This window comes from Schistocerca gregaria, chromosome 2 (assembly GCF_023897955.1).
Source record: "Schistocerca gregaria isolate iqSchGreg1 chromosome 2, iqSchGreg1.2, whole genome shotgun sequence".
NCBI classification, from domain to species: domain Eukaryota; kingdom Metazoa; phylum Arthropoda; class Insecta; order Orthoptera; family Acrididae; genus Schistocerca; species Schistocerca gregaria.
Genome location: NC_064921.1, coordinates 436,367,980 through 436,394,248, shown reverse-complemented (window position 1 = coordinate 436,394,248; position 26,269 = coordinate 436,367,980). Strand labels below are relative to the sequence as shown.

The window sequence follows — 26,269 nt, the reverse complement described above, 5'->3', positions numbered from 1 at the left end:
TATGTCTATCTTCAAGATTTTGCCTCAGTTTCGTCTGCACCTCTGTAACACGCTCCCACAGGTCAAACAAACATGTGACCATTCATGCTGCCCCTCTCTGAGTATGTTCAATATCCCCTTTTAGCCTATTTGGTATGGGTCCCACCAACATACTTGAGCACTAATCTACATTGACTCACACAAGTGATTTTTAAGCGGTCTCCTTTATAGACTGATTGCACTCCCCCAGTATTCTATCAATAAACCAAAGTCTACCACCTGCTACCCCCATAACTGAGTCTACGTGAACTTTCCATTTCAAATCCCCACAAAGCGTTACACATAGAAATTAGTATTAGTTGACTGATTCAAACTGTGACTCATTCATATTATAGTCATAAGATACTACATATTTTCGTTTTGTGAAGTACACAATTTTACATTTTTGAACATTTAAAGCAAGTTGGCTATGAAGTCTTTCACGACATATTTCTTGAATAAAAATCTCTCAGTGTACATGCTGCATCAATTCAGGATAAAACTCCAAGCTTCTGGCCACTACTCCATGGTCATCATCAGGGCTAAAACTGACTGTCGTAAACTAGCGAGGCTCCCACTTTTATATTCTAAGGACGGCCTCTGATTGGCTGGAATACATCATAGCAACAGCAATATGGTGCATAGTGAAGTGGTGCTCTCTACTTCCATAGATGTAATTTAGATCCCGCATTGCTTGCAGTGCCATCCCTTGAATCAGGAGGTAAAGTGCAGGAAGTTTTCCTCTGTGGTTTTTCTTTATCCAGTGCACTCTTCCAGGTGTTGCTAAGTGCATAGCCATTGTCTCTGTTAAATTAGACTCACCAATAATAACTCACTGGCTGCAAGCAGGGTATCTTTGTGGAATTAGACAGTGTTTTGTTTTCCTATGTTGTATGGCTTCATCTCTGTGACAAGTGACTGTTCATATCAGTATACTGTGTGTGTTGACTTGTAGAGTTCACTTTGTGTTGTTTAGCTGTTCAATTTTGTGTATTTGACAAATTTTGCTCGTACCTGTTTCACGTACTTGGTTTGTGGATATCAATATACCCCATTTCAACAATTGAGTGTTTAAGAAGAGGCACAATGAGTGGAAGAAGAAATCTTTTGTTGTTTCAAAGGGAGATGCTGCTCAGACTGCTTCACCAACTACTCCAAATGAATGTGATAGAACTTCTTACAGCAATAAACCTTGTGACAGCAAAGAAAAATTTGAAAACTATGCAAGTGAAAGTAATGATGTGATCCTTGCTCTCTAATATTTTTAAACATAATGTATTATGCCAAGTTTGCAAATAAAGAGGACTGGATTTGAAAATAACTTCACCCATTGGTTTGGTATGTAAAATGTTATTGAAGTATAACACTTGTGATGCAGGATTTTCGTTTTCTAATTCTAATAGTATTCCTCATAGTGGTAATAGTGGAAAGAAAGTGTATGCTATAAATGTTAGGCTAGTGTATGGCTTGCGTTGCATTGGCAAGGGCAGTGCTGCAGGGATAATGTTATGTGGAATTATGAAGTTGCCAAAACCACCAACCAAGTTTGGATTTTATAATGAATTGGTGGGATCTTCTGGTGAAGATGTTCCTCAAGCAACAATGGAGAAAGCAGTTGAAGAAGCTGTGACAGATAATGGGAATTGTAGAGATTTAATTTTTGCTTTAGATGGATCATGGCAACATAGAGGTCATAAATCTCTAAATGGAATTGTGACAGCTACCAGTGGAGACAGTTGCAAAATAATTGATGTTACTATTCTCTCAAAACATTGTAGATGTAAGTGCAAAACCAAGGATGAACATAGTGAAAGTTGTGAAGCAAATTTTCACAGCACGAGTGGAGCGATGGAAGTAGAGGCAGTGAAAGCAATTCTTTCCAGATCACATGAGTAGTATAATGTATGATACACTAACTATTTAGGATATGGTGATTCTCAGGGATATAAAGCTGTAGAGTAACTCAAACCTTATGGCAATGAAATTCATATTACAAAACAGGGGTGCATTGGACATGTGCAGAAGCACATGGGGACTTGCTTGCACAAACTAAAGCAGACATTAGGATATCAGAAGCTTAGTGATGGTAAGACCCTTGGAGGAAGAGGAAGATTGACAGATGAAGCAATTGATAGATTGCAGAGGTATTATGGATGTGAAATTAGGCAAAATACAAGAAGAAGTGAGCACATGAGGAGAACAGTATAGGCATAATTTTTTCATACTGCATAAACAAATGAGCAGCCACAACATGCACTGGGCCCCACAGGTGATGACTCATGGTGTAACTACCAATCAGGAAAGGAATATGCTCATAAAAACAGTTTTTCAAATGCTGTAATTGATATAATCAAGCCCATGATCAGAGATTTATCACTGCCAAGTTTATTGGAAAAGTGTTTACATGCAAAAATACAAAATACAAATGAAAGTGGAAATAATTTAATTTGGATTAGGATTCACAAAAGAGTGTCTGTACAGATAAAAACATTGCATTTTGGAGTGTATGATGCAGTGGCAACATACACTGAAGGAAACATAATCAAATGTGATGTGCTGAAACGTTTAGGTTTTCAACCACGACACAACACCATTTCCACAATGTGCCTTATCAAAGAAGGAAGACTAAGAGGTGCAGGAAGAAGAGACAAGAGTCTACAACATGTAGAAAAAGGGAAGAAAATACCATTGGAAAGGAAACGAACACTGGAAAAAGAAGAGGAAGCTGATAATCCATCACATGGGGCAAAAATGTATTAAAAAACTTTGGAAGCCATTTCCCGTAACTTTAAAATTTTCGTATTTGAGGGACATTTTCTCAAAAACTGCTGACAATATATGAATGAAATTTATACACAATATTAAAATTCCTGGCAGATTAAAACTGTGTGCCAGACCAAGACTCGAACTCGGGACCTATGCCTTTTGTGGGCAAGTGCTCTACCAACTGAGCTACCCAAGCATGATTCACACCCCGTCCTCACAACCCCACTTCTGCCAGTACCTCATCTCCTACCTTTGAGTCTCGGTCTGGCACACAGGTTTAATCTGCCAGGAAGTTTCATATCAGTGCACACACAATATTGTTTACTTCTTTCCTTCATTTTTATAACAAATTCTAAAAAATATTGTATAATTCAAGAGTTATAGAAGAAAAAGTGCAAATTTTTAGAGAAAAAAATAAGTATCTGTTTAAAGAAATTGTGAAACAAGAACCAATAAATATATCTTAACATGGCATTATAACTTTGTAGAGAAATATTCAACGAACATGAAGTCCAAATTTCAGAGCAATATGTTTAATGGTTTTAGAAAAAATGTTCCTTCTATTTGCTAAAATTAACATGGAGGAGTGGATCATCCCGACTTTCCTTAAGTACAAGTGAAATGAAGTTTTCTCCAAACCTTTCAGTTACATCAGATGAGCCTGGTGAGTGATAAAAGGACCCAAATTCCATTTTATTGTCTGTCCTATGTATCATCTCTGAACTAAATCTGACATAGAACTTAAAATTGTACTATCTGGAACCTAATACTTTCTCCAGTGCCTTCTCCTCCCCCTTTTTCTCCCCACTTCCTTCATCAGGAGGACACTCTGGTGTCTGAGTTACCTATGTCCCATGTCAGTCTCCAAAATCAATTCTCTTCTTTTTATTTTCATGATCAAGTTAACTATTTACTAATGCTTTACATGCAAATCATTGAAGTTAACTGAATCCAAAGATATACTGAGTCATGTCTCCAAATATCTTTATAACCACTAGACAATCTATCCTATGGTTCTTTTACTTATTTATGTACGATAGTTCAACTGAAATATGTTAGATCTTTTGGACATTATGGTGTCAAACCATTCAGTATTATTACTATAGTGGTTAGTTTCAAACTGTCAGTTGAGTAACATCATCACACCTACTTGTAGAACATTGAAATTTCCATTAAGAAAATGAATCATTAATGTTACTATATTGAAATTTGCATGGATACTGTATTTAGTATTTAAGTAAGAAACCTGTATCTAGTAAATGCTGAAGTTGTTTTTAGCACTTCTGAAAAAAAGTCCTGTAAATACATCTACAGTGTGTTTCATCTATCACTTTAAGGCACTATAAGCTTATTGCATGGTACTGAATAACAATCAGTTTGAATTCTATAAGTAACTGACCCCCCCATGAACCATGGACCTTGCCGTTGGTGGTTGGTGAGGAGGCTTGCGTGCCTCAGCGATACAGATAGCCATACCATAGGTGCAACCACAATGGAGGGGTATCTGTTGAGAGCCCAGACAAACGCGTGGATCCTGAAGAGGGGCAGCAGCATTTTCAGTAGTTCCAAGAGCAACAGTCTGGATGATTGACTGATCTGGCCTTGTAACAATAACCAAAACGGTGTTGCTGTGCTGGTACTGCGAACGGCAGAAAGCAAGGGGAAACTACGGCCGTAATTTTTCCCGAGGGCATGCAGCTTTACTGTATGATTAAATGATGATGGCGTCCTCTTGGGTAAAATATTTCGGAGGTAAAATAGTCCCCCATTTGGATTTCTGGGCAGGGACTACTCAAGAGGATGTCATTATCAGGAGAAAGAAAACTGGCGTTCTATGGATCAGAGCGTGGAATGTCATATATCTTAATCAGGCAGGTAGGTTAGAAAATTTAAAAAGGGAAATGGATAGGTTAAAGTTAGATGTAGTGGGAATTAGTGAAGTTCAGTGGAAGGAGGAACAAGACTTTGGTCAGGTGACTCCAGGGTTATAAACACAAAATCAAACAGGGGTAATGCAGTAGTAGGTTTAATAATGAATAGGAAAATTGGAATGCGGGTAAGCTACTACAAACAGCATAGTGAATGCATTATTGTGGCCAAGATAGATACGAAGCCCACACCTACTACAGTAGTACAAGTTTATATGCCAACTAGCTCTGCAGATTATGAAGAGATTGATGAAATGTATGATGAAATAAAGAAATTTATTCAGATAGTGAAGGGAGATGAAAATTTAATAGTCATGGGTGACTAGATTTCGAATGTAGGAAAAGGGAGAGAAGGAAACCTAGTAGGTGGATATGGATTGGGGATAAGAAATGAAAGAGGAAACCACCTTGTAGAATTTTGCACACAGCACAACTTAATCATAGCTAACACTTGGTTCAAGAATCATAAAAGAAGGTTGTATACATGGAAGAATCCTGGAGATATTAAAAGGTATCAGATAGATTATATAATGGTAAGACAGAGATTTAGGAACCAGGTTTTAAATTGTAAGACATTTCCAGGGGCAGAGGTGGACTCTTACCACAATCTATTGGTTATGACCTGTAGATTAAAACTGAAGAAACTGAAAAAAGTGCGAATTTAAGGAGATGGGACCTGGATAAATTGAAAGAACCAGTGGTTGTACTGAGTTTCATGGAGAGCATAAGGGAACAATTGACAGGAATGGGGGAAAGAAATACAGTAGAAGAAGAATGGGTAGCTTTGAGGGATGAAGTAGTGAAGGCACCAGAGGATCAAGTAGGTAAAAAGACAAGGGCTAGTAGAAATCCTCGGGTAACAGAAGAAATATTGAATTTAATTGATGAAAGGAGAAAACATAAAAATGCAGTAAATGCAGCAGGCAAAAAGGAATACAAACGTCTCAAAAATGAGATTGACAGGAAATGCAAAATGGCTAAGCAGGTATGGCTAGAGGACAAATGTAAGGATGTAGAGGCTTATCTCACTAGGGGTAAGATAGACACTGCCTACAGGAAAATTAAAGAGACCTTTGGAGATAAGAGAACCACTTGTATGAACATCAAGAGCTCAGATGGAAACCCAGTTCTAAGCAAAGAAGGGAAAGCAGAAAGGTGGAAGGAGTATATAGAGGGTCAATACAAGGGCGATGTACTTGAGGACAATATTATGGAAATGGAAGAGGATGCAGATAAAGATGAAATGGGAGATACAATACTGCGTGAAGAGTTTGACAGAGCACTGAAAGACCTGAGACAAAACAAGGCCCCCAAAGTAGACAACATTTCATTGGAACTACTGACGGCCTTGGGAGAACCAGTCCTGACAAAACTCTACCATCTGGTGAGCAAGATGTAAGAAAGAGGTGAAATACCCTCAGACTTCAAGAAGAATATAATAATTCCAATCATAAAGAAAGCAGGCATTGACAGATGTGAAAATTACCGAACTATCAGTTTCATAAGCCACAGCTGCAAAATACTAACACGAATTCTTTAGAGATGAATGGAAAAACTAGTAGAAGCCGAACTCGGGAAAGATCAGTTTGGATTCCATAGAAATACTGGAACACGTGAGGCAATACTGACCTTAAGACTTATCTTAGAAGAAAGATTAAGGAAAGGCAAACCTATGTTTCTAGCATTTGTAGACTTAGAGAAAGCTTTTGACAATGTTGACTGGAATACTCTCTTTCAAATTCTAAGGGTGGCAGGGGTAAAATACAATTTGTACAGAAATCAGATGGCAGTTATAAGAGTTGAGGGACATGAAAGGGAAGCAGTGGTTGGGAAGAGAGTTAGACAGGTTTGTAGCCCTCCCCGATGTTATTCAATCTGTATATTGAGCAAGCAGTAAAGGAAACAAAAGAAAAATTCTGAGTAGGAATTATAATCCATGGAGAAGAAATAAAAACTTTGAGGTTCACCGATGACATAGTAATTCTGTTAGAGACAGCAAAGGACTTGGAAGAACAGTTGAATGGAATAGACAGTGTCTTGAAAGGAGGATATAAGATGAACATCAACAAAAGCAAAATGAGGATAATGGAATGTAGTTGAATTAAATTGGGTGATGCTGAGGGAATTAGATTAGGAAATGAGACACTTAAAGTAGTAAAGGAGTTTTGCTATTTGGGGAGCAAAATAACTGATGATGAATGAAGTAGAGAGGATATAAAATGTAGACTGGCAATGGCAAGGAAAGCGTTTCTGAAGAAGAGAAATTTGTTAACATCAAGTATAGATTTAAGTGTCAGGAAGTCAATTCTGAAAGTATTTGTATGGAGTGTAGCCATGTATGGAAGTGAAACATGGACTAGAACTAGTTTAGACAAGAAGAGAATAGAAGCTTTCAAAATGTGGTGCTGCAGAAGAATGCTGAGGATTAGATGGGTGGATCACATAACTAAAGAGGAAGTATTGAATAGGATTGGGGAGAAGAGAAGTTTGTGGCACAACTTGACGAGAAGAAGGGATTGGTTGGTAGGACATGTTCTGAGGCATCAAGGGATCACCAATTTATTATTAGAGGGTAGTGTGGAGGGTAAAATTCGTAGAGGGAAACCAAGATATGAATACACTAAGCAGATTGAGAAGGATGTAGGTTGCAGTAGGTACTGGGAGATGAAGAAGCTTGCACAGGATAGAGTAGCATGGAGAGCTACATCAAACCAGTCTCAGTACTGAAGACCACAAAAACAACAAGTAACTGACTCAAAGTAACTATTTAAATTGTAACACTGATCATTATCATGCACCCAGATTTGTTTTTAATATGGGAAAAGGAAGATTGAGATTTAATGTTTTAAAGCCAATGAGTACAATTGCAAATTGGGGAGGAAAATCAGCTGTGTCCTTTTCAAAGTAATCGTCCTGGCATTTTTCTTAAGCAGTTTCTGAAGAGCATGGGAAGCCTAAATGTGAATGGCCAGATGGGGATTTGAGCTGCCATCTGTTAGACAACTCAATCAGTTGAACTAGAAATGATTTTTACAAGGATACTCAAAGCTGTAAAATTTGGTTATAATGAATTCATATCAATACTGTAATATTAAAATTTTTGGTAACTTTAAGTCTTTACTTTTATAATGTATCATGCTTTTAAAAACATAATTTGACTACTTTCCATATTTCAGTGACTTTTTTCCCTGGGATCCATGAAAAAACTATTTAAATTGTAACAATGATCATTATCATGCACCCAGATTTGATTTTAATATGGGAAAAGGAAGATTAAGGTTTAATATTTTAAAGCCAATGAGTACAATTGCAAATTGGGGAGGAAAATCAGCTGTGTCCTTTTCAAAGGAATCGTCCTGGCATTTTTCTTAAGCAGTTTCTGAAGAGCATGGGAAACCTAAATGTGAATGGCCAGATGGGGATTTGAGCTGCCATCTGTTAGACAACTCAATCAGTTGAACTAGAAATGATTTTTACAAGGATACTCAAAGCTGTGAAATTTGGTTATAATGAATTCATATCAATACTATAATATTAAAATTTTTGGTAACTTTAAGTCTTTACTTTTATAATGTATCATGCTTTTAAAAAACATAATTTGACTACTTTCCATATTTCAGTGACTTTTTTCCCTGGGATCCATGAAAAAATATGGTCACATTTTGTGAAAAGCAAAGTACATGTAACTAAAATATGCAACCAAAATTGATTCTAACTACATTTAAACTGTACCTGTCTTGCAGAAGATAAATTATTCTGACTTGCACTCCTCCTCAGACCACTTCTGAAACACAAGACAAATTGAGGTAAAACTGCTGTATATTTGCCAAAAGAAAACCATACAAAAAAATCATTATTTACAGAGTGGTCTCAGAATATTTACTTAATATTTAACATTCAACTGTACTTTGTCATCACTGGAACTTGAGTGAGATAATCCAGTTTTTTTTTATAATGGCTATTGTAATGTAGACAGTACACCAGTGAAATTTGTTAAATAATGGACTCTGATTAAATTGTAGTCAATTAGTAAACAGTCCTACATAAGCGTTCTAAAACATTCAAATGTGCTACAGTTGTGACACTGTTACACTGAGGTGGCAAAAGTCAAGGGATAGTGGTGTATATATATATATATATACAGATGATGATAGTAACAATGTAGAAAAGACAGTGCATTGATGGAGCTGTCATTTGTACTCAGATGAGTCATGTGAAAAGGGTTGAAACAAGATTGTGGCTGCATGAAAGGAATTAAAAAACTCTGAATGCAGAATAGTACTTGGAGGTAGATGAATGGGAGATTCCATTTTGGAAATCATTAGGGAACTCAGTATTCCAAGATTCACAATGTCAAGAGTGTACCGAGAATGCCAGATTTCAGGCATTACCTCTTATTATGGACAATGTATTGACCAACATCAGCAGCATTTTCAATTAAATAACCATGGAAATCAATGTGGGATGTACAGTGAATGTACCCATTAGGACAGTGTGGTGAAATTTGGTGTTAAAGGGCTATGGCAACAGACAACCGAAGCAAATGAATTTGCTAATAGCATGCCTTCACCTGCAGTGCACCTCCTGGGCTCATGACCATATTGTTTGGACACTCGATGATTGGCCTGGTCAGATGCATCCCACTTTCAGCTAGTAGGAGCTGCTGGTAGGGTTCGAGTGTGGCACAGACCTCAAGAAGTCATGGACCCAAATTGTCAACAAGGTGCTGTGCAAGCTGGTGGTGGCACCATAATGGTGTGGGTTGTGTTTACATGGAATTGACTGGGTCCTTTGTTCCAACTGAATGGATCATTGAGTAGAAATTGTTATATTTGGCTACTGGGAGACAATTTGCAGCTATTCACGCATGTCATGCCTGAACAACAATGGAATTTTTATGGATAAGAATGTGCCACGGAAATGGTTTGAAAAATCATTCTAGATAATTCAAGATAATGATTTGGCCATTAAGATTTCCTGAGATGAATCCCATGAAACATTTATGGGACATAATGGAGAGGTCATTTTGTACACAAAATCCTACACTGGAAACTTTCTTGCAATTATGGATGGTGATAGTGGCAGCATGACAAAATATTTTTGGAGAGAACTTCCAACAACTTCTTGAGTTAATACTATGTCAAGTTGTTGCACTATGCCAGACAAAAGGTTGTCTGACATGATATTAGGAGGTGTCCCATGACCTTCGTCACCTCAGTGTACAGGCAACTGCTTACAAAATTAAGGAATATTAGTATGGCAAGATCATTGGAAATGAGCACAAGCTTAAATTTGATAAAGATGGGGAATGAAATTGGTTGTATTCTTTTGAAATAATCTCAAACAATTTTTTAAACCAAAGAAAAAATAAATATGGCTGAATGGATGGGGAATATGAGTGCAGTGGATTAATTACTGGTTGGTACTACATTGCTCGGAAACTGTTAACAGGTGTCATTTTGGTTTTAATAGCTGTGTACATTATTATATTAACAAAGAATCTATAAATGTCTAGTTACATCAAAGTAGAAATAAAGTTAGTGAATTTTTCGGCCATGACTAGTGAGCAGCTATTGCACTTCATGCTAATACAGGCACTGAACAAAACATTGTGATGCTCCTACTATAAACACCTTATTTGTGGTTATTTTTTAAGTTTCCTATAATGCAGTAAATTATATTTCATTTTCCCATAGTACTGTAGAATTTTTGCAACTGTTCTGAGTAGGATTATTAATTCTGTTGAGTCAAAATAAAGGTCATTATCAGGACTTTGACACTAGAAAATATATTCATTTTATTTCTTTCTTTAGTATTTTCTTATTGACATGTGATTCAAGAATTAATATTATTATGAATGAACAATTTCTAAAAACTTCAAAAGCAATTTAAAATGGTAAAAATGTGTCAATTCATTAATCATAAAAAATTCATGATTTCAATACTCATTTAAGTCAGTTAAAATATTAATTCTGTAATTAAGAAAAAAATGTTTCGAAAATATCTTAAATTTTTAAAGCTAAGGCCACAGAAAACGTTTGAAAATATTTGAAACCTTCAAAACTAAAGCTACAGTAAGCTTTTAATGTCATAGATTATATATGTATTGGTAAAGTTCTTACAGAATTTAAATACTTTTGTATTAAAGGAAACCACTCAGCAAAAGTCGAAGCATGGAGTCACAGATAAGCACACACACAAAAAAAGACAACATGCTACCTTTTGGAGTGATCCTTTTCCAGGCTTGTGTGCTTGTGTTTACTGTATGTATTTTACTCTAGCTCAAAAAAGGGCCATTCTGAAAGGTAGTAAATTTTCTTTCTTTTTGTTTGCGCCTGTCTGTGACTCCATGATTCAGCTTTTTCTGAGTGGTCTCCCTTAATCCAAAAGTAATTATATTAAGTTCCACTTTTCGACAGCCTTTAAAAATGTGCATTTCTTAATTTTTTCAGAAAATTCTGAGTAAATTTTGTTCAATTTCAAATATACAGATAATTCCATTCAACTGAATGCCCATTTTATTCATTTCTCCATTTTGTTGACATGACATTAACAGTTCTTTCACAGTTTGTTCACATCCAAATGAGTGCAGAGTGAGCAAACTTTCTTGGAAGTTTCAATGAAATCTCAACAGCCAATGGAATGTCAGAAAATGTGTACTGTGTATGATCAATCATTCAAATGTTCTTCACTTGTGCTCACCAACTGTTTAAACTCATTATCAGTTTACTGATGCTTGTTTGCTAGTGTTAACAACAGTGCAAACCATAAGTTTGAAATTTTTGTGCCTGGGCCATAAGCAGCCAAGTCTAATAAGGAAAAGAAATACATCATTTCAAAAAGATGTACTAACGGAATCTTTATTCAAAGACTGTCATTTTCAGTAATGGATGGTTGCCAGTCCTTGTTATGAGCAAGCAGCATTATTATGGTGATGATGTGTTGATATACTATCATGTCAAACCTCATACCTGTACATCTACGTGATTATTCTGCAATTCACAATTAAGTGCCTGGTAGAGGGTTCATCGAGCCACCTTTAAGCTCTATTGTCCCACTTGAGAACAATGTGCAGGAATACTGAACACTAAAATCTTTCTGTGCAAGCTCTGGTTTCTCATATTTTGTTATGATGATAATTTCTTCCTATGTAAGTAGGCACTAACAAAATATTTTCACACACTAAGGAGAAAGTCTGTGTTTCGAATTTCATGAGAAGATACTGCCACAGTGAAAAACAGATTCGTTTTAGCGACTGCACAACCCAATCCATGCATTATATATGTGGCACTCTCTGTTCTGTTTTGAAATGGTACAAAATGAGCTGACCTTCTCTAAAGTTTTTCAGTCTCCCCTACCAATTCTATCTGATGTGGATCCCACTCTCCATAGCTTTACTCTAGAAGACGCCAGACAAGTGTAGTGCAAACAGTCTGTTCAATAGACCTGTTACATTTTGTAAGTATTCTGTCAATAAATCACAATCTTTGCTTTGGGGGAAGCAAAGCAAAGATTGTGATCATTCCATCTTGTCTAAATCATTTTGCAATTCATTTTGATCATCTGACAACTTTACATAAATGGTAAATGGAAAATGGTAAATGAGAGCACCACCTACAAACAACCTAAGAAAGCTGCTCAGATTGTCTCCTAAAACATTTATATAGATCAAGAATAACAGAGGGACTATAATACTTTCTCTGGGAATGCTGGCTATTACTTCTGTTGTGCTTGATGACTTCTGTCAGTTATTATAAACTTTTACCTTTCTGACAGGAAATCATGTCATGGGGACCAGTGCCATCTTTTATTGATTTATTTGGTACATATCTCTCAACTGCCATTGATACTAGTTCTTTGAATTTATACCACATCTGGTCTGCACTTACATAGTCAGTCTGGAAGGAGTGGACATTGACACTTAGGAAGGTGTCAAGTGACCATTTATCTGATTTTTAAATGGTTGTATTTTGTGTTTATTTGCTGTGGGTGAGGATATTGTGTATTCAGTCTACAACAACCTTACGGTCACTAATCCCTGTATCTGTCAAGATGCTCTCTATTTGGTCAGGATTATTTGTTGCTGAGAGGTCAAGCATGTTTTTGCAACCATTTACACTTCAAGGGAGCTCCTGAACTAGTTCTTCAAAATAATTTTATGAGAAGGCATTCAGTATGATTTTGGATGATGTTTAATGTGTCACTGACTTTAAACATGTATTTTCTCCAACATATTGAGGGTAGATGAGTGGTGAACCTGTTTGGAATGACATTCAAGTTTTCTTTGAACTGTTTGGACACTGTATCATGTCGCCCATGGGGGTCAGTAAAAGGAACCAATTATTAATTTATTTCAGTTGACAAGTATAATCTCTACCCATACTAACCCACAGGAACTATTTTCTTCAATTTCACTCCAAGGTAAACTACTTCTGGCAACAATAAACACTCCACCACCAACAGTATTTAATCTGTCCTTTCTGAACACAGTTAGGTCCTCTGTAAAAATTTTGGCTGAACTTATTTCTGGCCAGTGCCTGTAAAATTTGAGTTTCAGTACTTTCTATTAGAGCTTGGAGCTTTGGTTCTTTTCCAACACAGCTATGGCAGTTCACAACTACAATATTGAATGTTCCTATGTCCACCATCTTCCTGTGTTCCTCCTGCACTCTTTCAAACTGAAGCCCTTTCTGCACTTTCCAAAAATCCTCTAACCTATAAATTTGTCCAATCCCCTCTATACAGTCCCCGCTACTTGTGGAGCCACTTTCTGCATGTAGTGGGACTCCTGACCTATTTACCAGAACCTGGAAGTCTTTACTGCTTCAGCTAGCTGCCTGAAACTAGAGAGAATCTCATCTGATCCTCAGTGACACACATCATTAGTACCAACATGAGCCTCTACCTGCAGTTTGGTGCACCCTGTGTGGCATTCAGAAGCACTCATTCCAAACGTAGAATGACTCCTCCTGGTATGTACATAGAGTACACACTGGATTCCTTCCCCTCCCTAACAGCCATGTCACTAAGGGTGTAGGTTGGAAGTTAAATAGTGGCAACACTGCTGTGGAGACACTATGCAATGGAATCTACTATTGTCGCTGATAGTACACATTGTTGACATACCTACCTTACCTCCAAGCAAATGGACTTCCCCATTCCACATCACCAGCGTGCACATAATCAAGGGAAACACGATCACTTGTGAGAGAGCGGTCTAAAGTAATGGTGTCACTATGTTTTCAAAACAAGAACAATGGAGTTGGATCAAGATTGAATGTGCCAGAGGTTATACAGCATGACAGTCTCATCAAGGTGTTCAAGAGCTAGTGAAAGAAGCGGCAACAGTTTCTGCACAACCCACCCATCATTTTGCATGACAATGCATGGGAGCATGCAGCACAAATTGTGGCTGCTCTCTTCAGTCGACAGGACTGGGAAGTACTGTACCATCCACCATACTCCCCAGATTTAAGTCCTTGTGACTTTGATTTGATTCTGAAGATGAAGGAACCAATTCATGGCATTCGCTTCAGAACTGTTCCAGAGATTTGACAGGCAGTAGACCGCTCCATTCACAACATCATCATAACAGGCTCTGCTAACGGTATACTATGCCATCCACACCACTGGCAACAGGTTCTACACAATGCTGGTGACTACTTTGAAGGCCAGTAACAGGTGCAAACATGTAACTCTTTTGTATCAGTTGTGAATAAATAGTTGCCATTATTTAAGTTCCAACCCTCCTAGATCCAAAAAGGAGCTAATTTTTTAATGCACACTTATTTTATGCATTGTGAACAACAGTCAAATATCTACTAAAGGTAGTTAAAGCTGTAGATTTAAAACTGTTATTAGACACAAGGGTCATTTAAAAAGGACCATTGGTTATGACAAGGAACTAAATGGGATGGATGTAGCTGTTGGGATTAGTTGGCATTGTGAGAAAATAACACTGAAAACAACAAATACACATAATATTTTTATACATCCTGAGTTCAAGGAAAACAGGGCTGGTGCATTTTGCAGTAATATAGGATGATATAATTGTTTATTGCACTCAAGTTTACTTTCCATTTCCATAGAGTCCTGCAAGTTTGTCTCAGGCTCTTTCTTCCCTTACAGGGTCATTTTAGGTATGGAGTGAAGAACAATATGCAACTTGATAAAAATATAAGTGTGTTTTATATTGAAGATATAAAAAGCTACTGCCCATCCGGTAAGTCTCCCCTGACCTGGGGTTCCGAGTGGTATTTCTGAACACTACCCCTTTTCCTAAACGACTCCAGTTCCTTTCCCTTTACCCCTCTTCCTTCCCTTCAGCCCTTCCATTGGAAGAAGGAGCCATTGGCTCCAAAAGCTTGCACAAGTAATATCTATTTTTTTATATGTGTGTTCTACAGCTGTTGCTTGATGAGTACATTTTCTATCTATCCATTTACATTATATTGTCAAAAATTGATTATTTTAATTCTTCTAATCTAATGTAAGTATTTTTTGAGCACATACCTGGTGATTCATGAATATACGGAAATATTTTAATATGTTATTATTCAAGTAAACCAAACAAAAAAGTTCATATAAATATAGGTCTGCAAATGTTTAGTTATGGATTTATGGGTAATAAAAGATTTTGTCTGAAATTTAGCAACTTCGCTAATATGAAGCCATTGCAAAACTGTACGAGGTTAAAGTAAATCACAATTTCCATTTGTTTTGTTGTTATTGATCTGGTGAATCTAATGAAATGTGTCCCAGATGCGTATCCGCAGCAGTTTTCCTAAACATCCTTGAGAAGCAAAGTAAATTTGTTTACTTTCCATTAAGAATGTAAAAACATTTATGTCAATGCGGCAACCATTAGTGAGTTGTTTCAGTCATTTCCTATCCTTGAGACAAGTTAGTTTTCTGTATCGTTCAGTGAAAGAACATAATAACAACAGTGTATTTAGTGAACCCACATAGTAACTGTTGTAATTTGTAGATTATTTATGAAATAGGGATTCCTTTCAAATTTACGACAGAGGAATATGTCGATATGATGTTTATTTATGGCAAATGTGATGGTAATGCTATGGCTGCAGCTAATGGATATTACATACATTATCCAACTTGGAAGGTTACAAATGGATGAACCATTAGTAGAGTATTTTGAATATTATGAGAGACAGGTTCCCTACCTAGCATTCATAATCAGTTTGAGTGCTTGATATGTGAAGACAATGAAGAGGATATTATGGATGCAGTTCAACAATTCAGGTGCCAGTACATGACGTATCTCTCAATGATTAGGCATTTCACAATCTAAAGTATGGCATACTCACAAGTACAATAATCTGTATCCTTACCATAAACAAAAAGTGCATCTGTTACATGCAGGAGATCTTGCCCTTCACTTGGAGTAGTGCAGCTGGTTAAATACTAATTGGTAGTTACACAAATACATTTTATTCACTGATGAGACATGATTTACTTGAGATGGTATAAAAAATTTACATAAGGAGCGCATATGGTCTGAAGCAAACCCAGATGCAACAGTGCAACACAATTTCCAAGCAGCAATTTAGCATAAATGTTTTTGTGTGGTATAATCAACACACACTTTATTGGACCATTCATTTTCCCAGGATGTCCAACTGTCAAGAGGTACTTGCTATTCCTTCAAGAAGAAATCCCTCGCTTGCTCAAAGTTGTTCCACATGCTATGCAATTGCCAATGTATTTACAACATGATGGTGCACCTCAACATTTCATGAATGCAGCTACTACATATTTAAATGAAGATTTCCATAAAAATGGATTGTTTGTGGTGCTACACATCTGTGGCCACCCACTTTGTGTGATTTAACACCAATTACTTTTTGTGTATGATGATGGATGAAAGACATAGTTTATGAAAGTCAATACACGTGATTCACTACTTGCTTACATTATGAATTCAATAAGAAGAACAAAATCTGTTCATACACATGCAGCTTGAACACATTGCACTTGGTGGAGACATATCTGAACATTTACTGTTAATGTGTCATGAAATTGTGTGTACACTGTACAACTTCCTTAACACTGAGCTTTGTTTTTTCCAGTTTAATATGAATTCATATGAGCTATTGTATTAATGAAAGCAGATTATCTAATACATTCATACAGTTTCAGTTTTGTTGTTATTAGCATCATTTTTCCAAAATTAAATTCCATAGAACTTCTGTTGAAAACTTTGTGGAATTGTCTGAAATTTAAAAAGCTAATTGTGCCAAGTAGTTAATAAATTAAAAATTTTACGATATAATGTCTTTGCTTCTCTGGATATTCTGGAAAACTACTGCATATACATGTCTGTGACATGTTTTATTAGATTAACAACAAAATAAATGGAAATTGTGCTTTAATTTAACCTCATACAGTTTTGTAATAGCTTCATATTAGAGAAGTTGCTAAATTTCAGGCAAAATCTTTTATCAGCCATAACTCCGTAACCAAACCTTTGTGGACCTATGTTTATATGAACTTTTTCTTTAGTTTCACTTGTAAAATAACATATTAAAATATTTGCATATCTTTATGAATCACCCTGCATTTAATCTGTGTCAGATGTGCGAAGAGCACTAATTTTTTGTCAGGGTGTGTGTGTGTGTTGGCAAGGGTATAGACACTTAATTACAAGGTTCGAGGTCCACATTCATAATGTAATCACTGAATGCTTCACTTTCACCATCCCACGTTCTATCAGACTCAATGATAGATACAACTCTTTATTTTGCACCCATTGTACTCTAGTAAATTTGCAGTGAGACTTTTCTTTGTATTCCAGTAGCAGTATATCTGAAGCCATACGCTTCCTGAGATAGACCTGTGAGCACTCCTCCTTGGCATGTTCAATCACTTTCAAATTTTCAGACTACTACTACACCACTCACCCACTGCAGTAATCATACAAGGTGTGACAAAGCATTGAAGGTACCTGCATTTATGAACAAATGTGAACTGAGAGAAAATGTGACTCTCCTTAACAAATAATTTGATAATTGTAGCTGAAAAACTAGCTGAACAATCAAAAGCAAGGTACAAAAAATGACTATCCTTAGCAAATAATTTGATAATTGTGGCTGAAAAACTAGCTGGACAATCAAAAGGAAGGTAGAAACAATGAAAATTTTCCTGGAGGTGTGAGAGAAGAAAGAAATCTCTGTACAAGGCTTGAGCTCAAGACCCATTCAAGATTCTGTGGTAAAATTTGTAATAGAGAATAAAGTATTTTTTCATGAAATAATTCTTGTGCACTAGGTCTTTCTATTATGATTTGGTTTTTAGAAACTTTTAAGGGTGATGTTTGTTACTATTTTTAAATTATTTTGCTGAAATGAAAACTATTTAAGTCAGTACTGTGCCTTTTTGATAAATCTTAGGTACATCTAAAAAATATTCTACTTTTTTAAAATGAACTTTTAATTTTATAGTTTATAATTAAAAAATATTTTGGAAAAATGGAGTCTCTTAATGTATTTTGATATTTTTGTGCCATCTAGTTGTACGGAAATCTTTGTACTTGATTTTTGACATATTTGGGGAACTGCTGTAGTATATCTGTGTGAATTTGTGTCTGTTTGGAAACAAGGTCAGATAGGTCAGACTTGATAGTAGCTGTTGTCACATTCTAGGTATTACAGTTAGCATTTTAATATAATTATTATAGGAGAACTACAATGGCTAATAAGGTGAAATTTCTTGCATATTAACAACTCTTGAGTATTGTCCAAACTACATTATTGCTACTACACATGTCATTTAAGAAATGAGGCTGTTTTTCAGACCATATAGGTAGGACAAGTTTTGAAAATTATTAGAAGTGAGAGCTAGGAGTGATTCTGTGAGTAATCCTGATTACTGACGACAATATTTTTCAGAAGAACTTAAATGAAAAGAAATGTACTGGTTTTCTTTTTGTTTCATTATTGATACTCTGTGTTCAGAGTATTTTTGTAATGTGACGCTGACAAGATGAGTATGATGATGCAATGTGTCTATGTGTAATGCAATGATGAAGCATTAGGGTGAAGTGTTATGATAAGTTATTGATCTGATACAGGCTGTATTGAGGTATTATTGAATAGTGTTTTGTGATGATAATGTGGAAGATGATGATGTCAGTGTTAGGAAACTTCATTCTGAATTGTGGTGGATCACGATCAGTTGCGTCACATCTTACGTGTTTGTATTGTTGAATATGATGAAGGTTTATAATGTGTTTACTGTGGTTTTGATGGCTTTGAAAAAAGTTTGCTGACTACATCAAAAACTATGTGACAAAAACATGTCTTACGTTAATGATTGTTTGTGGAAAATATTTGTAGCACAATGATATATGCCGACTAGCATTTTGTACCACCAGAGTGTTGTAACAGAATCATTACTTGATTTATTTATTTTTCAAATAGAATAGGGTTCAACAAAAAAGTGAATAAGAAGTTAAAAGACTGTTATTGAAATATAAAAATTATGTAGAATTTTGGCATCTAATCCAATACTAAAAATTTTTTCATTGTGTCCTAATTTGAATGAAATTGTTGTACATTTTTTGGAACATTAACCTTCTGAAATATACTTTTGGTTGATGTAGATATGCTGTGAAACTACATGTAAGGAATATAATATCATTACTAAAGGAGATAAACATTTTTTCATTTGATATTTATTTTTCCATTATTGTATCTGATTAATAACAACATGCAAATTATGCCTCTTTTAAACAAATGAAATGTCAGCATAATGTGTCAGTTCATTTATGTAACTTGTGTAACTGAATATCATTGTATCCACAGCACTTACTCAATACTAAAGATACATGACTTTCAGGGAACTTTTTTTCAGAAACTTATTATTATTATTAGGTATTTTATGTTAAATGTTTGACTACAGTGGACTGTCAGATCAGAAATCTACTCACATTTCATGCTTGCAAAATTCAAAATCCTTGTGTGTGTGTGTGTGTGGGGGGGGGGGGGGGGGGGGCAGAGGGCGGAAGGGGGAGGTGGGGGGAGGGGGGGTGCCTATCATAATGGAGCTTGTGAATGGGCCACTTGCACATTATATTGAACAACTCAGCACACTCCATATATTTACTATATGATACAGATAGTTCAATACTGCAATCTTGAATTTCAGAGAGTTTCAGTGACATACATAAAGTATGTTAATTTAAAAAAAAAACTAATTATTTTTTGGTTTTATTTCAAAACTTGGTTACCTAAATTTCATAGAGATTACAATCGCTTGTTATGGACTTCCAAATCAAAGGTTGGATTCACATACACACAACAAAAATGTTACCACTGCTAGTGGCGTACTGCAGATGAAAGCAGTTGCACATGTGAACTGCCAGTTTCTAGTGGTGCATATTAAGAAATGCATCTTCTGTCATGCCACAAAAAGCTCAACTTGGTTGTACTTTGTTGTGCCATTTTTCTTCCACCACTGCTCCTTTGTAACAGTATTTCAAAATATGAGCATTTCATTGCAGTTATCATTGAATAATTTGTTTCTCTACTCCATTCAATTTCAGTATATTTTTGTTTTATTATCAAATAAAATGAAAACAGTGGTTCGAAGGTACAAATTTGCAGCCTCTTGAGCCACAATAATAGCAATTAATGTATGTGTGTTGTGTGGCAGGGGGGGTTGGGGGGTGCAATATTTGCAAACCAATGATGTATCCCACAAACTAAAAATATTTTTGGATGAATAAATAAATAAACTTAATATGTGTAACAAAAAATGCAAGTTATATAAACTTCATGATTTGCAACACTAGGCATTGTATGAATTGTGGGTTATATGCAGGAAATATCTCCTAAGTGTGATGTGGCAGCTGTTAAACTAAAAATTATTTGTTCAGAATGTCTTTATCAATTAATACAATATGTTTTTAAAATCTTGGAAGAGTGATGTGTCTGACAATGTTATTTACATGCCAGCTGTTGGTTAGTTTGCCACTACAGATAGCATATTCATCTCTGAGTGTTATTTCTTTTATAAATGTTTTATTGGCCCCTGATTTATTCCTGTGCAAATCTATTTTTGGATTCAACATTGGAGTCTTGTTTTCCTTTTATTTAATTCTTGTCACAGCTCTAATTCCATAACCTGTAATATAGCATTCATAGCCACCCACACGATTTCAATTGGTGTCATATTGAAAACTACACAGAATTTGTGGTTGCCTGTGTGAACAGTAGCTTGTGAGACCTCTACAGGAAGCCAAAAGCTGTGGTGCCACATTAGATGTGTGTGGGAACCTAGCTTAACTACAGAAACAATTAGTGATGAGAAATTAATTTGTTATTTAAAAGAATTTCTTTGACATACAAATTATCTTCGTCCTGTTTGGCAAGTTGCAAGTTAGAAGTTTCCAGGTAGTGACATGAGAAAGTTGGTTTTGTGTTATATATGTGTTGTTTCACAGTTATAATTGTTTACTTGAAGCATAATCATTTGAAAAATATGGAATAAATGTGCTAATAGTAAATGTAAACACCTGGAAATTTTATTATTTGTATTGGTATTCAGTATTAAATGAACCTAATAATCTTCTGTATCACTCAGGAATATGAATACCTCAAGACTGATGTTCCAACAATATGAATAAATTGTAATCATCTTCAACAAACAAAATAAGTTAAAATAATTACATTCAATTTTTGTATCAGATATGTGTTGTTGTTAGGTATAAGTACAACACAACTAGTAGACTGAACACGACTTTATTCCATGGAAGCCTTAACAACTTGAACACAGTATAAGTAACCTTCAGCAGAAACCAATTATGTATGCAAAGAGCTGTAGCAATAAATATAGAGAACTGAAGCTGAGCATAGCTCGGCTAGCCTTAAATAGACTGGGGCCCATGGAGGACTCTGATGGTGATCCCTCTCTCTCTCTCTCTCTCTCTCTCTCTCTCTCTCTCTCTCACACACACACACACACACACACACACACACACACACACACACACACACACACACACAAGCGCACACACACACACACAAGCCTTTGGTGCCCTCTGCAGATGACGTAGCACTGCCACACACAAGGCCTTTGAAAAGTATGTACACGCATGACTGCATTCCTCCTGTCTTAGGAATAGCACAGATTTTTGAGAAGTCCACACTGTCCTCTTCATTTGCTGGGTTCTGTCTAAATTGTAATGCTGCAGTGGGAGTTTGCAGTCTTAAGTGCAATTCTGTGTGCACCGTCCCATGTCAAACCATGAAGCAACACTGGCAATGCTGGGGCTGTTTCCATATCGATCTTGGGCATCAGCTCTGGTGATGATGCTTTTGGTGCTGATGATGGTCGCATCAGCAGTTGCTCATGAGTGGATGATGGAATCCCTGACAGTGGAGTCAGAAGCAACAGAGCACTGCTGGTTTACCCACCAAGTGTGATGCCCTTGCCCCTGCGCGAGTGGACAACCAGCAGCAGCAGGTGATGTGATGCCCAATGTGGATGGGCTCAGAAGTGATGGCAGGCATCCGCCAATCAACATGAAGGTGAAGTTGGTGATGATATCTCAAGCAGAGCCTGTCATTCTTGTACACATTATACAGAGGTTTCCCCTGATATCTGGTGATGACAGCAGAAACTCATGTAGGGTGAAGTCTGAAACTGCGTGCTCAGACAGCCACACCTGGCCAAAAGAAATACAGCACCTGCATGGGTTGGTGTCCAGGTGGAGGATGCAGGAGGTGTAGCCGTATCCTTGGCTGGCACCTGTGGAATAGCTCCTCTGGGCTCTTCTTGCTGAATGGTGTGAAACAGTATGAGAAGAGAAACTGATCTAAGGCAAAATTGGATGGAGAGATGGCAATATACTTTTTCACCTGAGTTTGGAACATTTATCCAAGGCATTCCACCTCATTATTAGATTGTGGATGGAATGGTGAGGTAAGGATGTGACAGATACCATGGAAATCACAAAATGCTGCAAACTATTGCAATCAAACTTGTGGACCATTATTGGATACTAATCTTGTGTACAAGCCTATGAGTGAAAAATTTTTGGAGGAGGTTGAGACAGTGATGGTTTAAATGTGGAAACACAATGAATGACGTAGGGAAAATGAGAATATGCATCAGTGACCAACAGCCAATAAGCATTGAGAAAGAGGCCAGTGAAATCCACATCCATATAGTCCATGCATGGGATGGCATAAGCCAAGGAGACAGCAATGCCCAGGGAACTGCTTGGAGCTTTACACACTATTAATGGGGGCAACCAGATGTATATGTCACCATACAATCCATACCAAAAGATGTGTGACAGGCCAACACTCTTGTGGATGATACACTCCAATGATCTGCGTATAATAAATGGAGAACCTCCGAGAGAAACACTGAGGGGATCACTACCCGAGGGGCTACATGATGTGTGTCTAAAAGCAGGACACCATCCACAACAGAGAACTGATGTCAAAAGATGTAATTATTACACAGGGGGTCAGATACATGAGAAGGTGGTGGATCCAGCCAATCATGTTGTATGAATGTTATAATCTTCTGCAAAATGGGATCCAAAGTTACAGCTTTCATGATCCATGTGCTAATTACAGGAAAACCATCAACCATATGCTGTGTGGCGAGATTGATGTGAAACAAAGCAGTTGCTCCTGATCAAGGACAAAGTATCAGAATTTGCATGTTGATTCATGGGGAAAAATGACTGTCATAGTTGTAATGTGAAAGGAAAACAGCCCAACACTGAATGCAATGTGCCACTTTACCTGGTAAGGTTGCAGAAGGACTGAATAAGCAAACCAATGCTGGCAACTAGTGACCAGGTGGAATTTGGTACTGTAGAAAAACATGGAATTTCTTCACAGCAAATGCAATGGCCAAAGCTTCCTTTTATATCTGAGAGTACCTAGTTTAAGCAGGAGTCAGCATTTTTGAGGCCTAAGTAATAGACCACTTGGAGACTTTGGGATATCTGTGAGCCAGTACCATCACCAACCCATACTGTGAAGTGCTCATTGCAAAACCAAGTGGTGGCCTGGTTGGTATGTCACTAAGCACAGCACAAACAGCAACACAGTCTTAAGGGTGCGAAATGCAGTCTCACAAGCCAGTGACCAGTGAAAATGAGTCTCTTTGCACATTTAATGGCTGTGTGATTGTTGCTGGCCTGGCCCAGGAAAAAATCTATGGTAATAGGCCACTTTGTCTAGAAAAACATGAAGTTCTTTGAGTGACATAGGACATGGGAGTGACACGATTGCAGAAACATGTTAATGAAGGGGTTTGATACCCTTACAAGAAACTTCAAACTCAAGATAAATGATAGAAGGTTGAAAAAACTCTAAATTACACTTCAATCTAGTCTTTCAGAGTACACAAAAAAAGTATGGAAACTTCGTAAAAGTTAAAAAAAAAATAATAATAAAAAATAGCAGGAGTGCTGGCAACTACAAAAGACAACCTCAACTATTGGTACAAACAATAACATCAATGAAAAGTTTGTTTGGCACGACAAAAATAGCTGATAAAATGTTTACGTCCATATCTGTATCAGGATTGTTGTACTGAATTTTTGCATTGCAAACAGAAGCAATATGACCTTTTTTGTTGCAATTATGATAGGTAGTCCTGCATTTTGGGCAGTATGGTCACTCATGGATGATGAAACAATAAGGGCAAGATGAGTGAATGGAATGCGTCCCTTGTTACTTTGTTGGTAAGGCTGCTGCTGGAAGCAAGGCCAGCCACATAGACCCTGTGAACATGTGTAGGACACTACAACCATGTTTTCACCCTGTTAACTATCTGAAGCTTGGTGTGGAGGAGAGGGCTGGAGTGCTGGCACCTCACGCCATGGCTAAATTTGGTAACCCAAAGATCGCAACACCTCAAACGATTGTGCAATACCTAAAACGTCAGAGAGGGACGGATTTTCACACTGGAGGGCATGCTCTCACACCTGATGGTCCAGAGGGAAATGAATGATAGCATCTCTCACCAACTGATCTGTGTATGGCTCTTTATGTACATTGGACAGAAAATGACAATGACAACTTAACCCATGGAGTTCAGCAGCCCAAGTGTGATGGGGTTGGGATGGTTGTGTTACACAGAGGTAGAGTTCAACTCAGAATGTAGTAACATGGGTGAACTTACAGCAGTATTTTGAAAGAAGTTCACACATTTGGTTAAACATTAAAGAATATGGATCCTACTGACATAGGATTTGATACATACTTGGCAATATCCATTAAAGGAACAAGGAATGAAATAAAATAGCATCAATAATCCAAAAAGCTTGAAAGTGTTATCTTTCATGCATGCATCCCATTCCTCAAGAGACTCATCCTATGTAGAGAAAGGAAGCAAATAAAAAGTGGGGCCATGGATGGCAAAACAGACTGGGGAGTATACCGACTAGACCAAACAGCAGCCAGTGATTGAAGTTCCTTAGTTTGATTGTACAGCACCTGCAATTGGTGGTGCAGTGCTGTGGCAAATGACTCTTTCTTTTGACCAAACAAGATAAAATTTCCCTCATAACACCATCAGCCATCATGAGAATAAACAGAGGACCAACCAAAGTAGATATTTGTGTGGATAACTTAGCCACACTTGTCACCAATCATCTTGTAATAAGGTACAAGTAGAACATGACCAGTAGACTGAACACAAATTCCACAGAAGCACTAATAACTTGAACACAGTTATTAAGCAATAATCAGCAGGAACAAATTGTGTACACAGAGAGCTGTAGCAACATACGAAGATAATTGAGGCTGAGTGTAACTCAGCTGACCTTAAATAGACTGGGGCCCATGGCAGGCTCTGAAAGTGATTCTCTCTCTCTCTCTCTCTCTCTCTCTCTCTCTCTCTCTCTCTCTCTCACACACACACACACACACACACACACACACAAGTCTGAGGTGCCCTCTGCAGAAGGCATAGCACTGCCACACAAGCAGCCCTTTGAAAGCACACACACATGTCACAGCAATATGAATTTCTGCCTGTCACCTCCGTTTTTCATTTGTTTAAGAAGAAGAAGAAAATTGACCTAAACCAGTTCATTGTAAAAGTGAGGTTTGGAAGGAATTTTGATATTTTGATAATGTTCAATATATTGAGAGATGATAGCGTTCGAAAGTCTGTCAGCTAAACATAGATGGTAGTTACTGTGAAAGATACTGCTAGGTGCTATATGGGCAAATTGCAGCATCCACAATGTCTAATTAGAATGTTTGTTATGTGTCCCATGCTACCTCAGTCATTAGCCCACTTCTGACACTAAAATGCAAAAACATGTTTTCCTTTGCAAAGAGACAGAATGGCTAGCCAGTGCTTGTCTTCAGAAGGCAACATTCCAGGGCTATCAATAGACACATTTAAAAATGAGAAACCTATTTCTAGCTTTTAGAACTATTAGCTGTTTTCTCAGGAAGGAAGGAGGCATAAGATGAGAAAGATCAGACTGAAGGGGCAAGTAATTCAGACCCCAAGATGAGAGGGACCCATGTTTTCTGAGTATACTGGGAAACAAAGAT

General features: G+C 37.0%; 1 protein-coding gene across 1 annotated transcript in view; it reads right to left on the bottom strand.

The window, feature by feature from the left end:
* LOC126335822 (kinesin-like protein KIF19) overlaps nt 1-26,269 on the bottom strand; it is a 603,567-nt gene that overhangs the window by 6,115 nt on the left and 571,183 nt on the right. Inside the window, exon 18 of the mRNA XM_049999287.1 lies at nt 8,445-8,496. Coding sequence (XP_049855244.1) covers nt 8,445-8,496 — 52 coding nt within the window. The remainder of the gene's footprint in view (nt 1-8,444; nt 8,497-26,269) is intronic.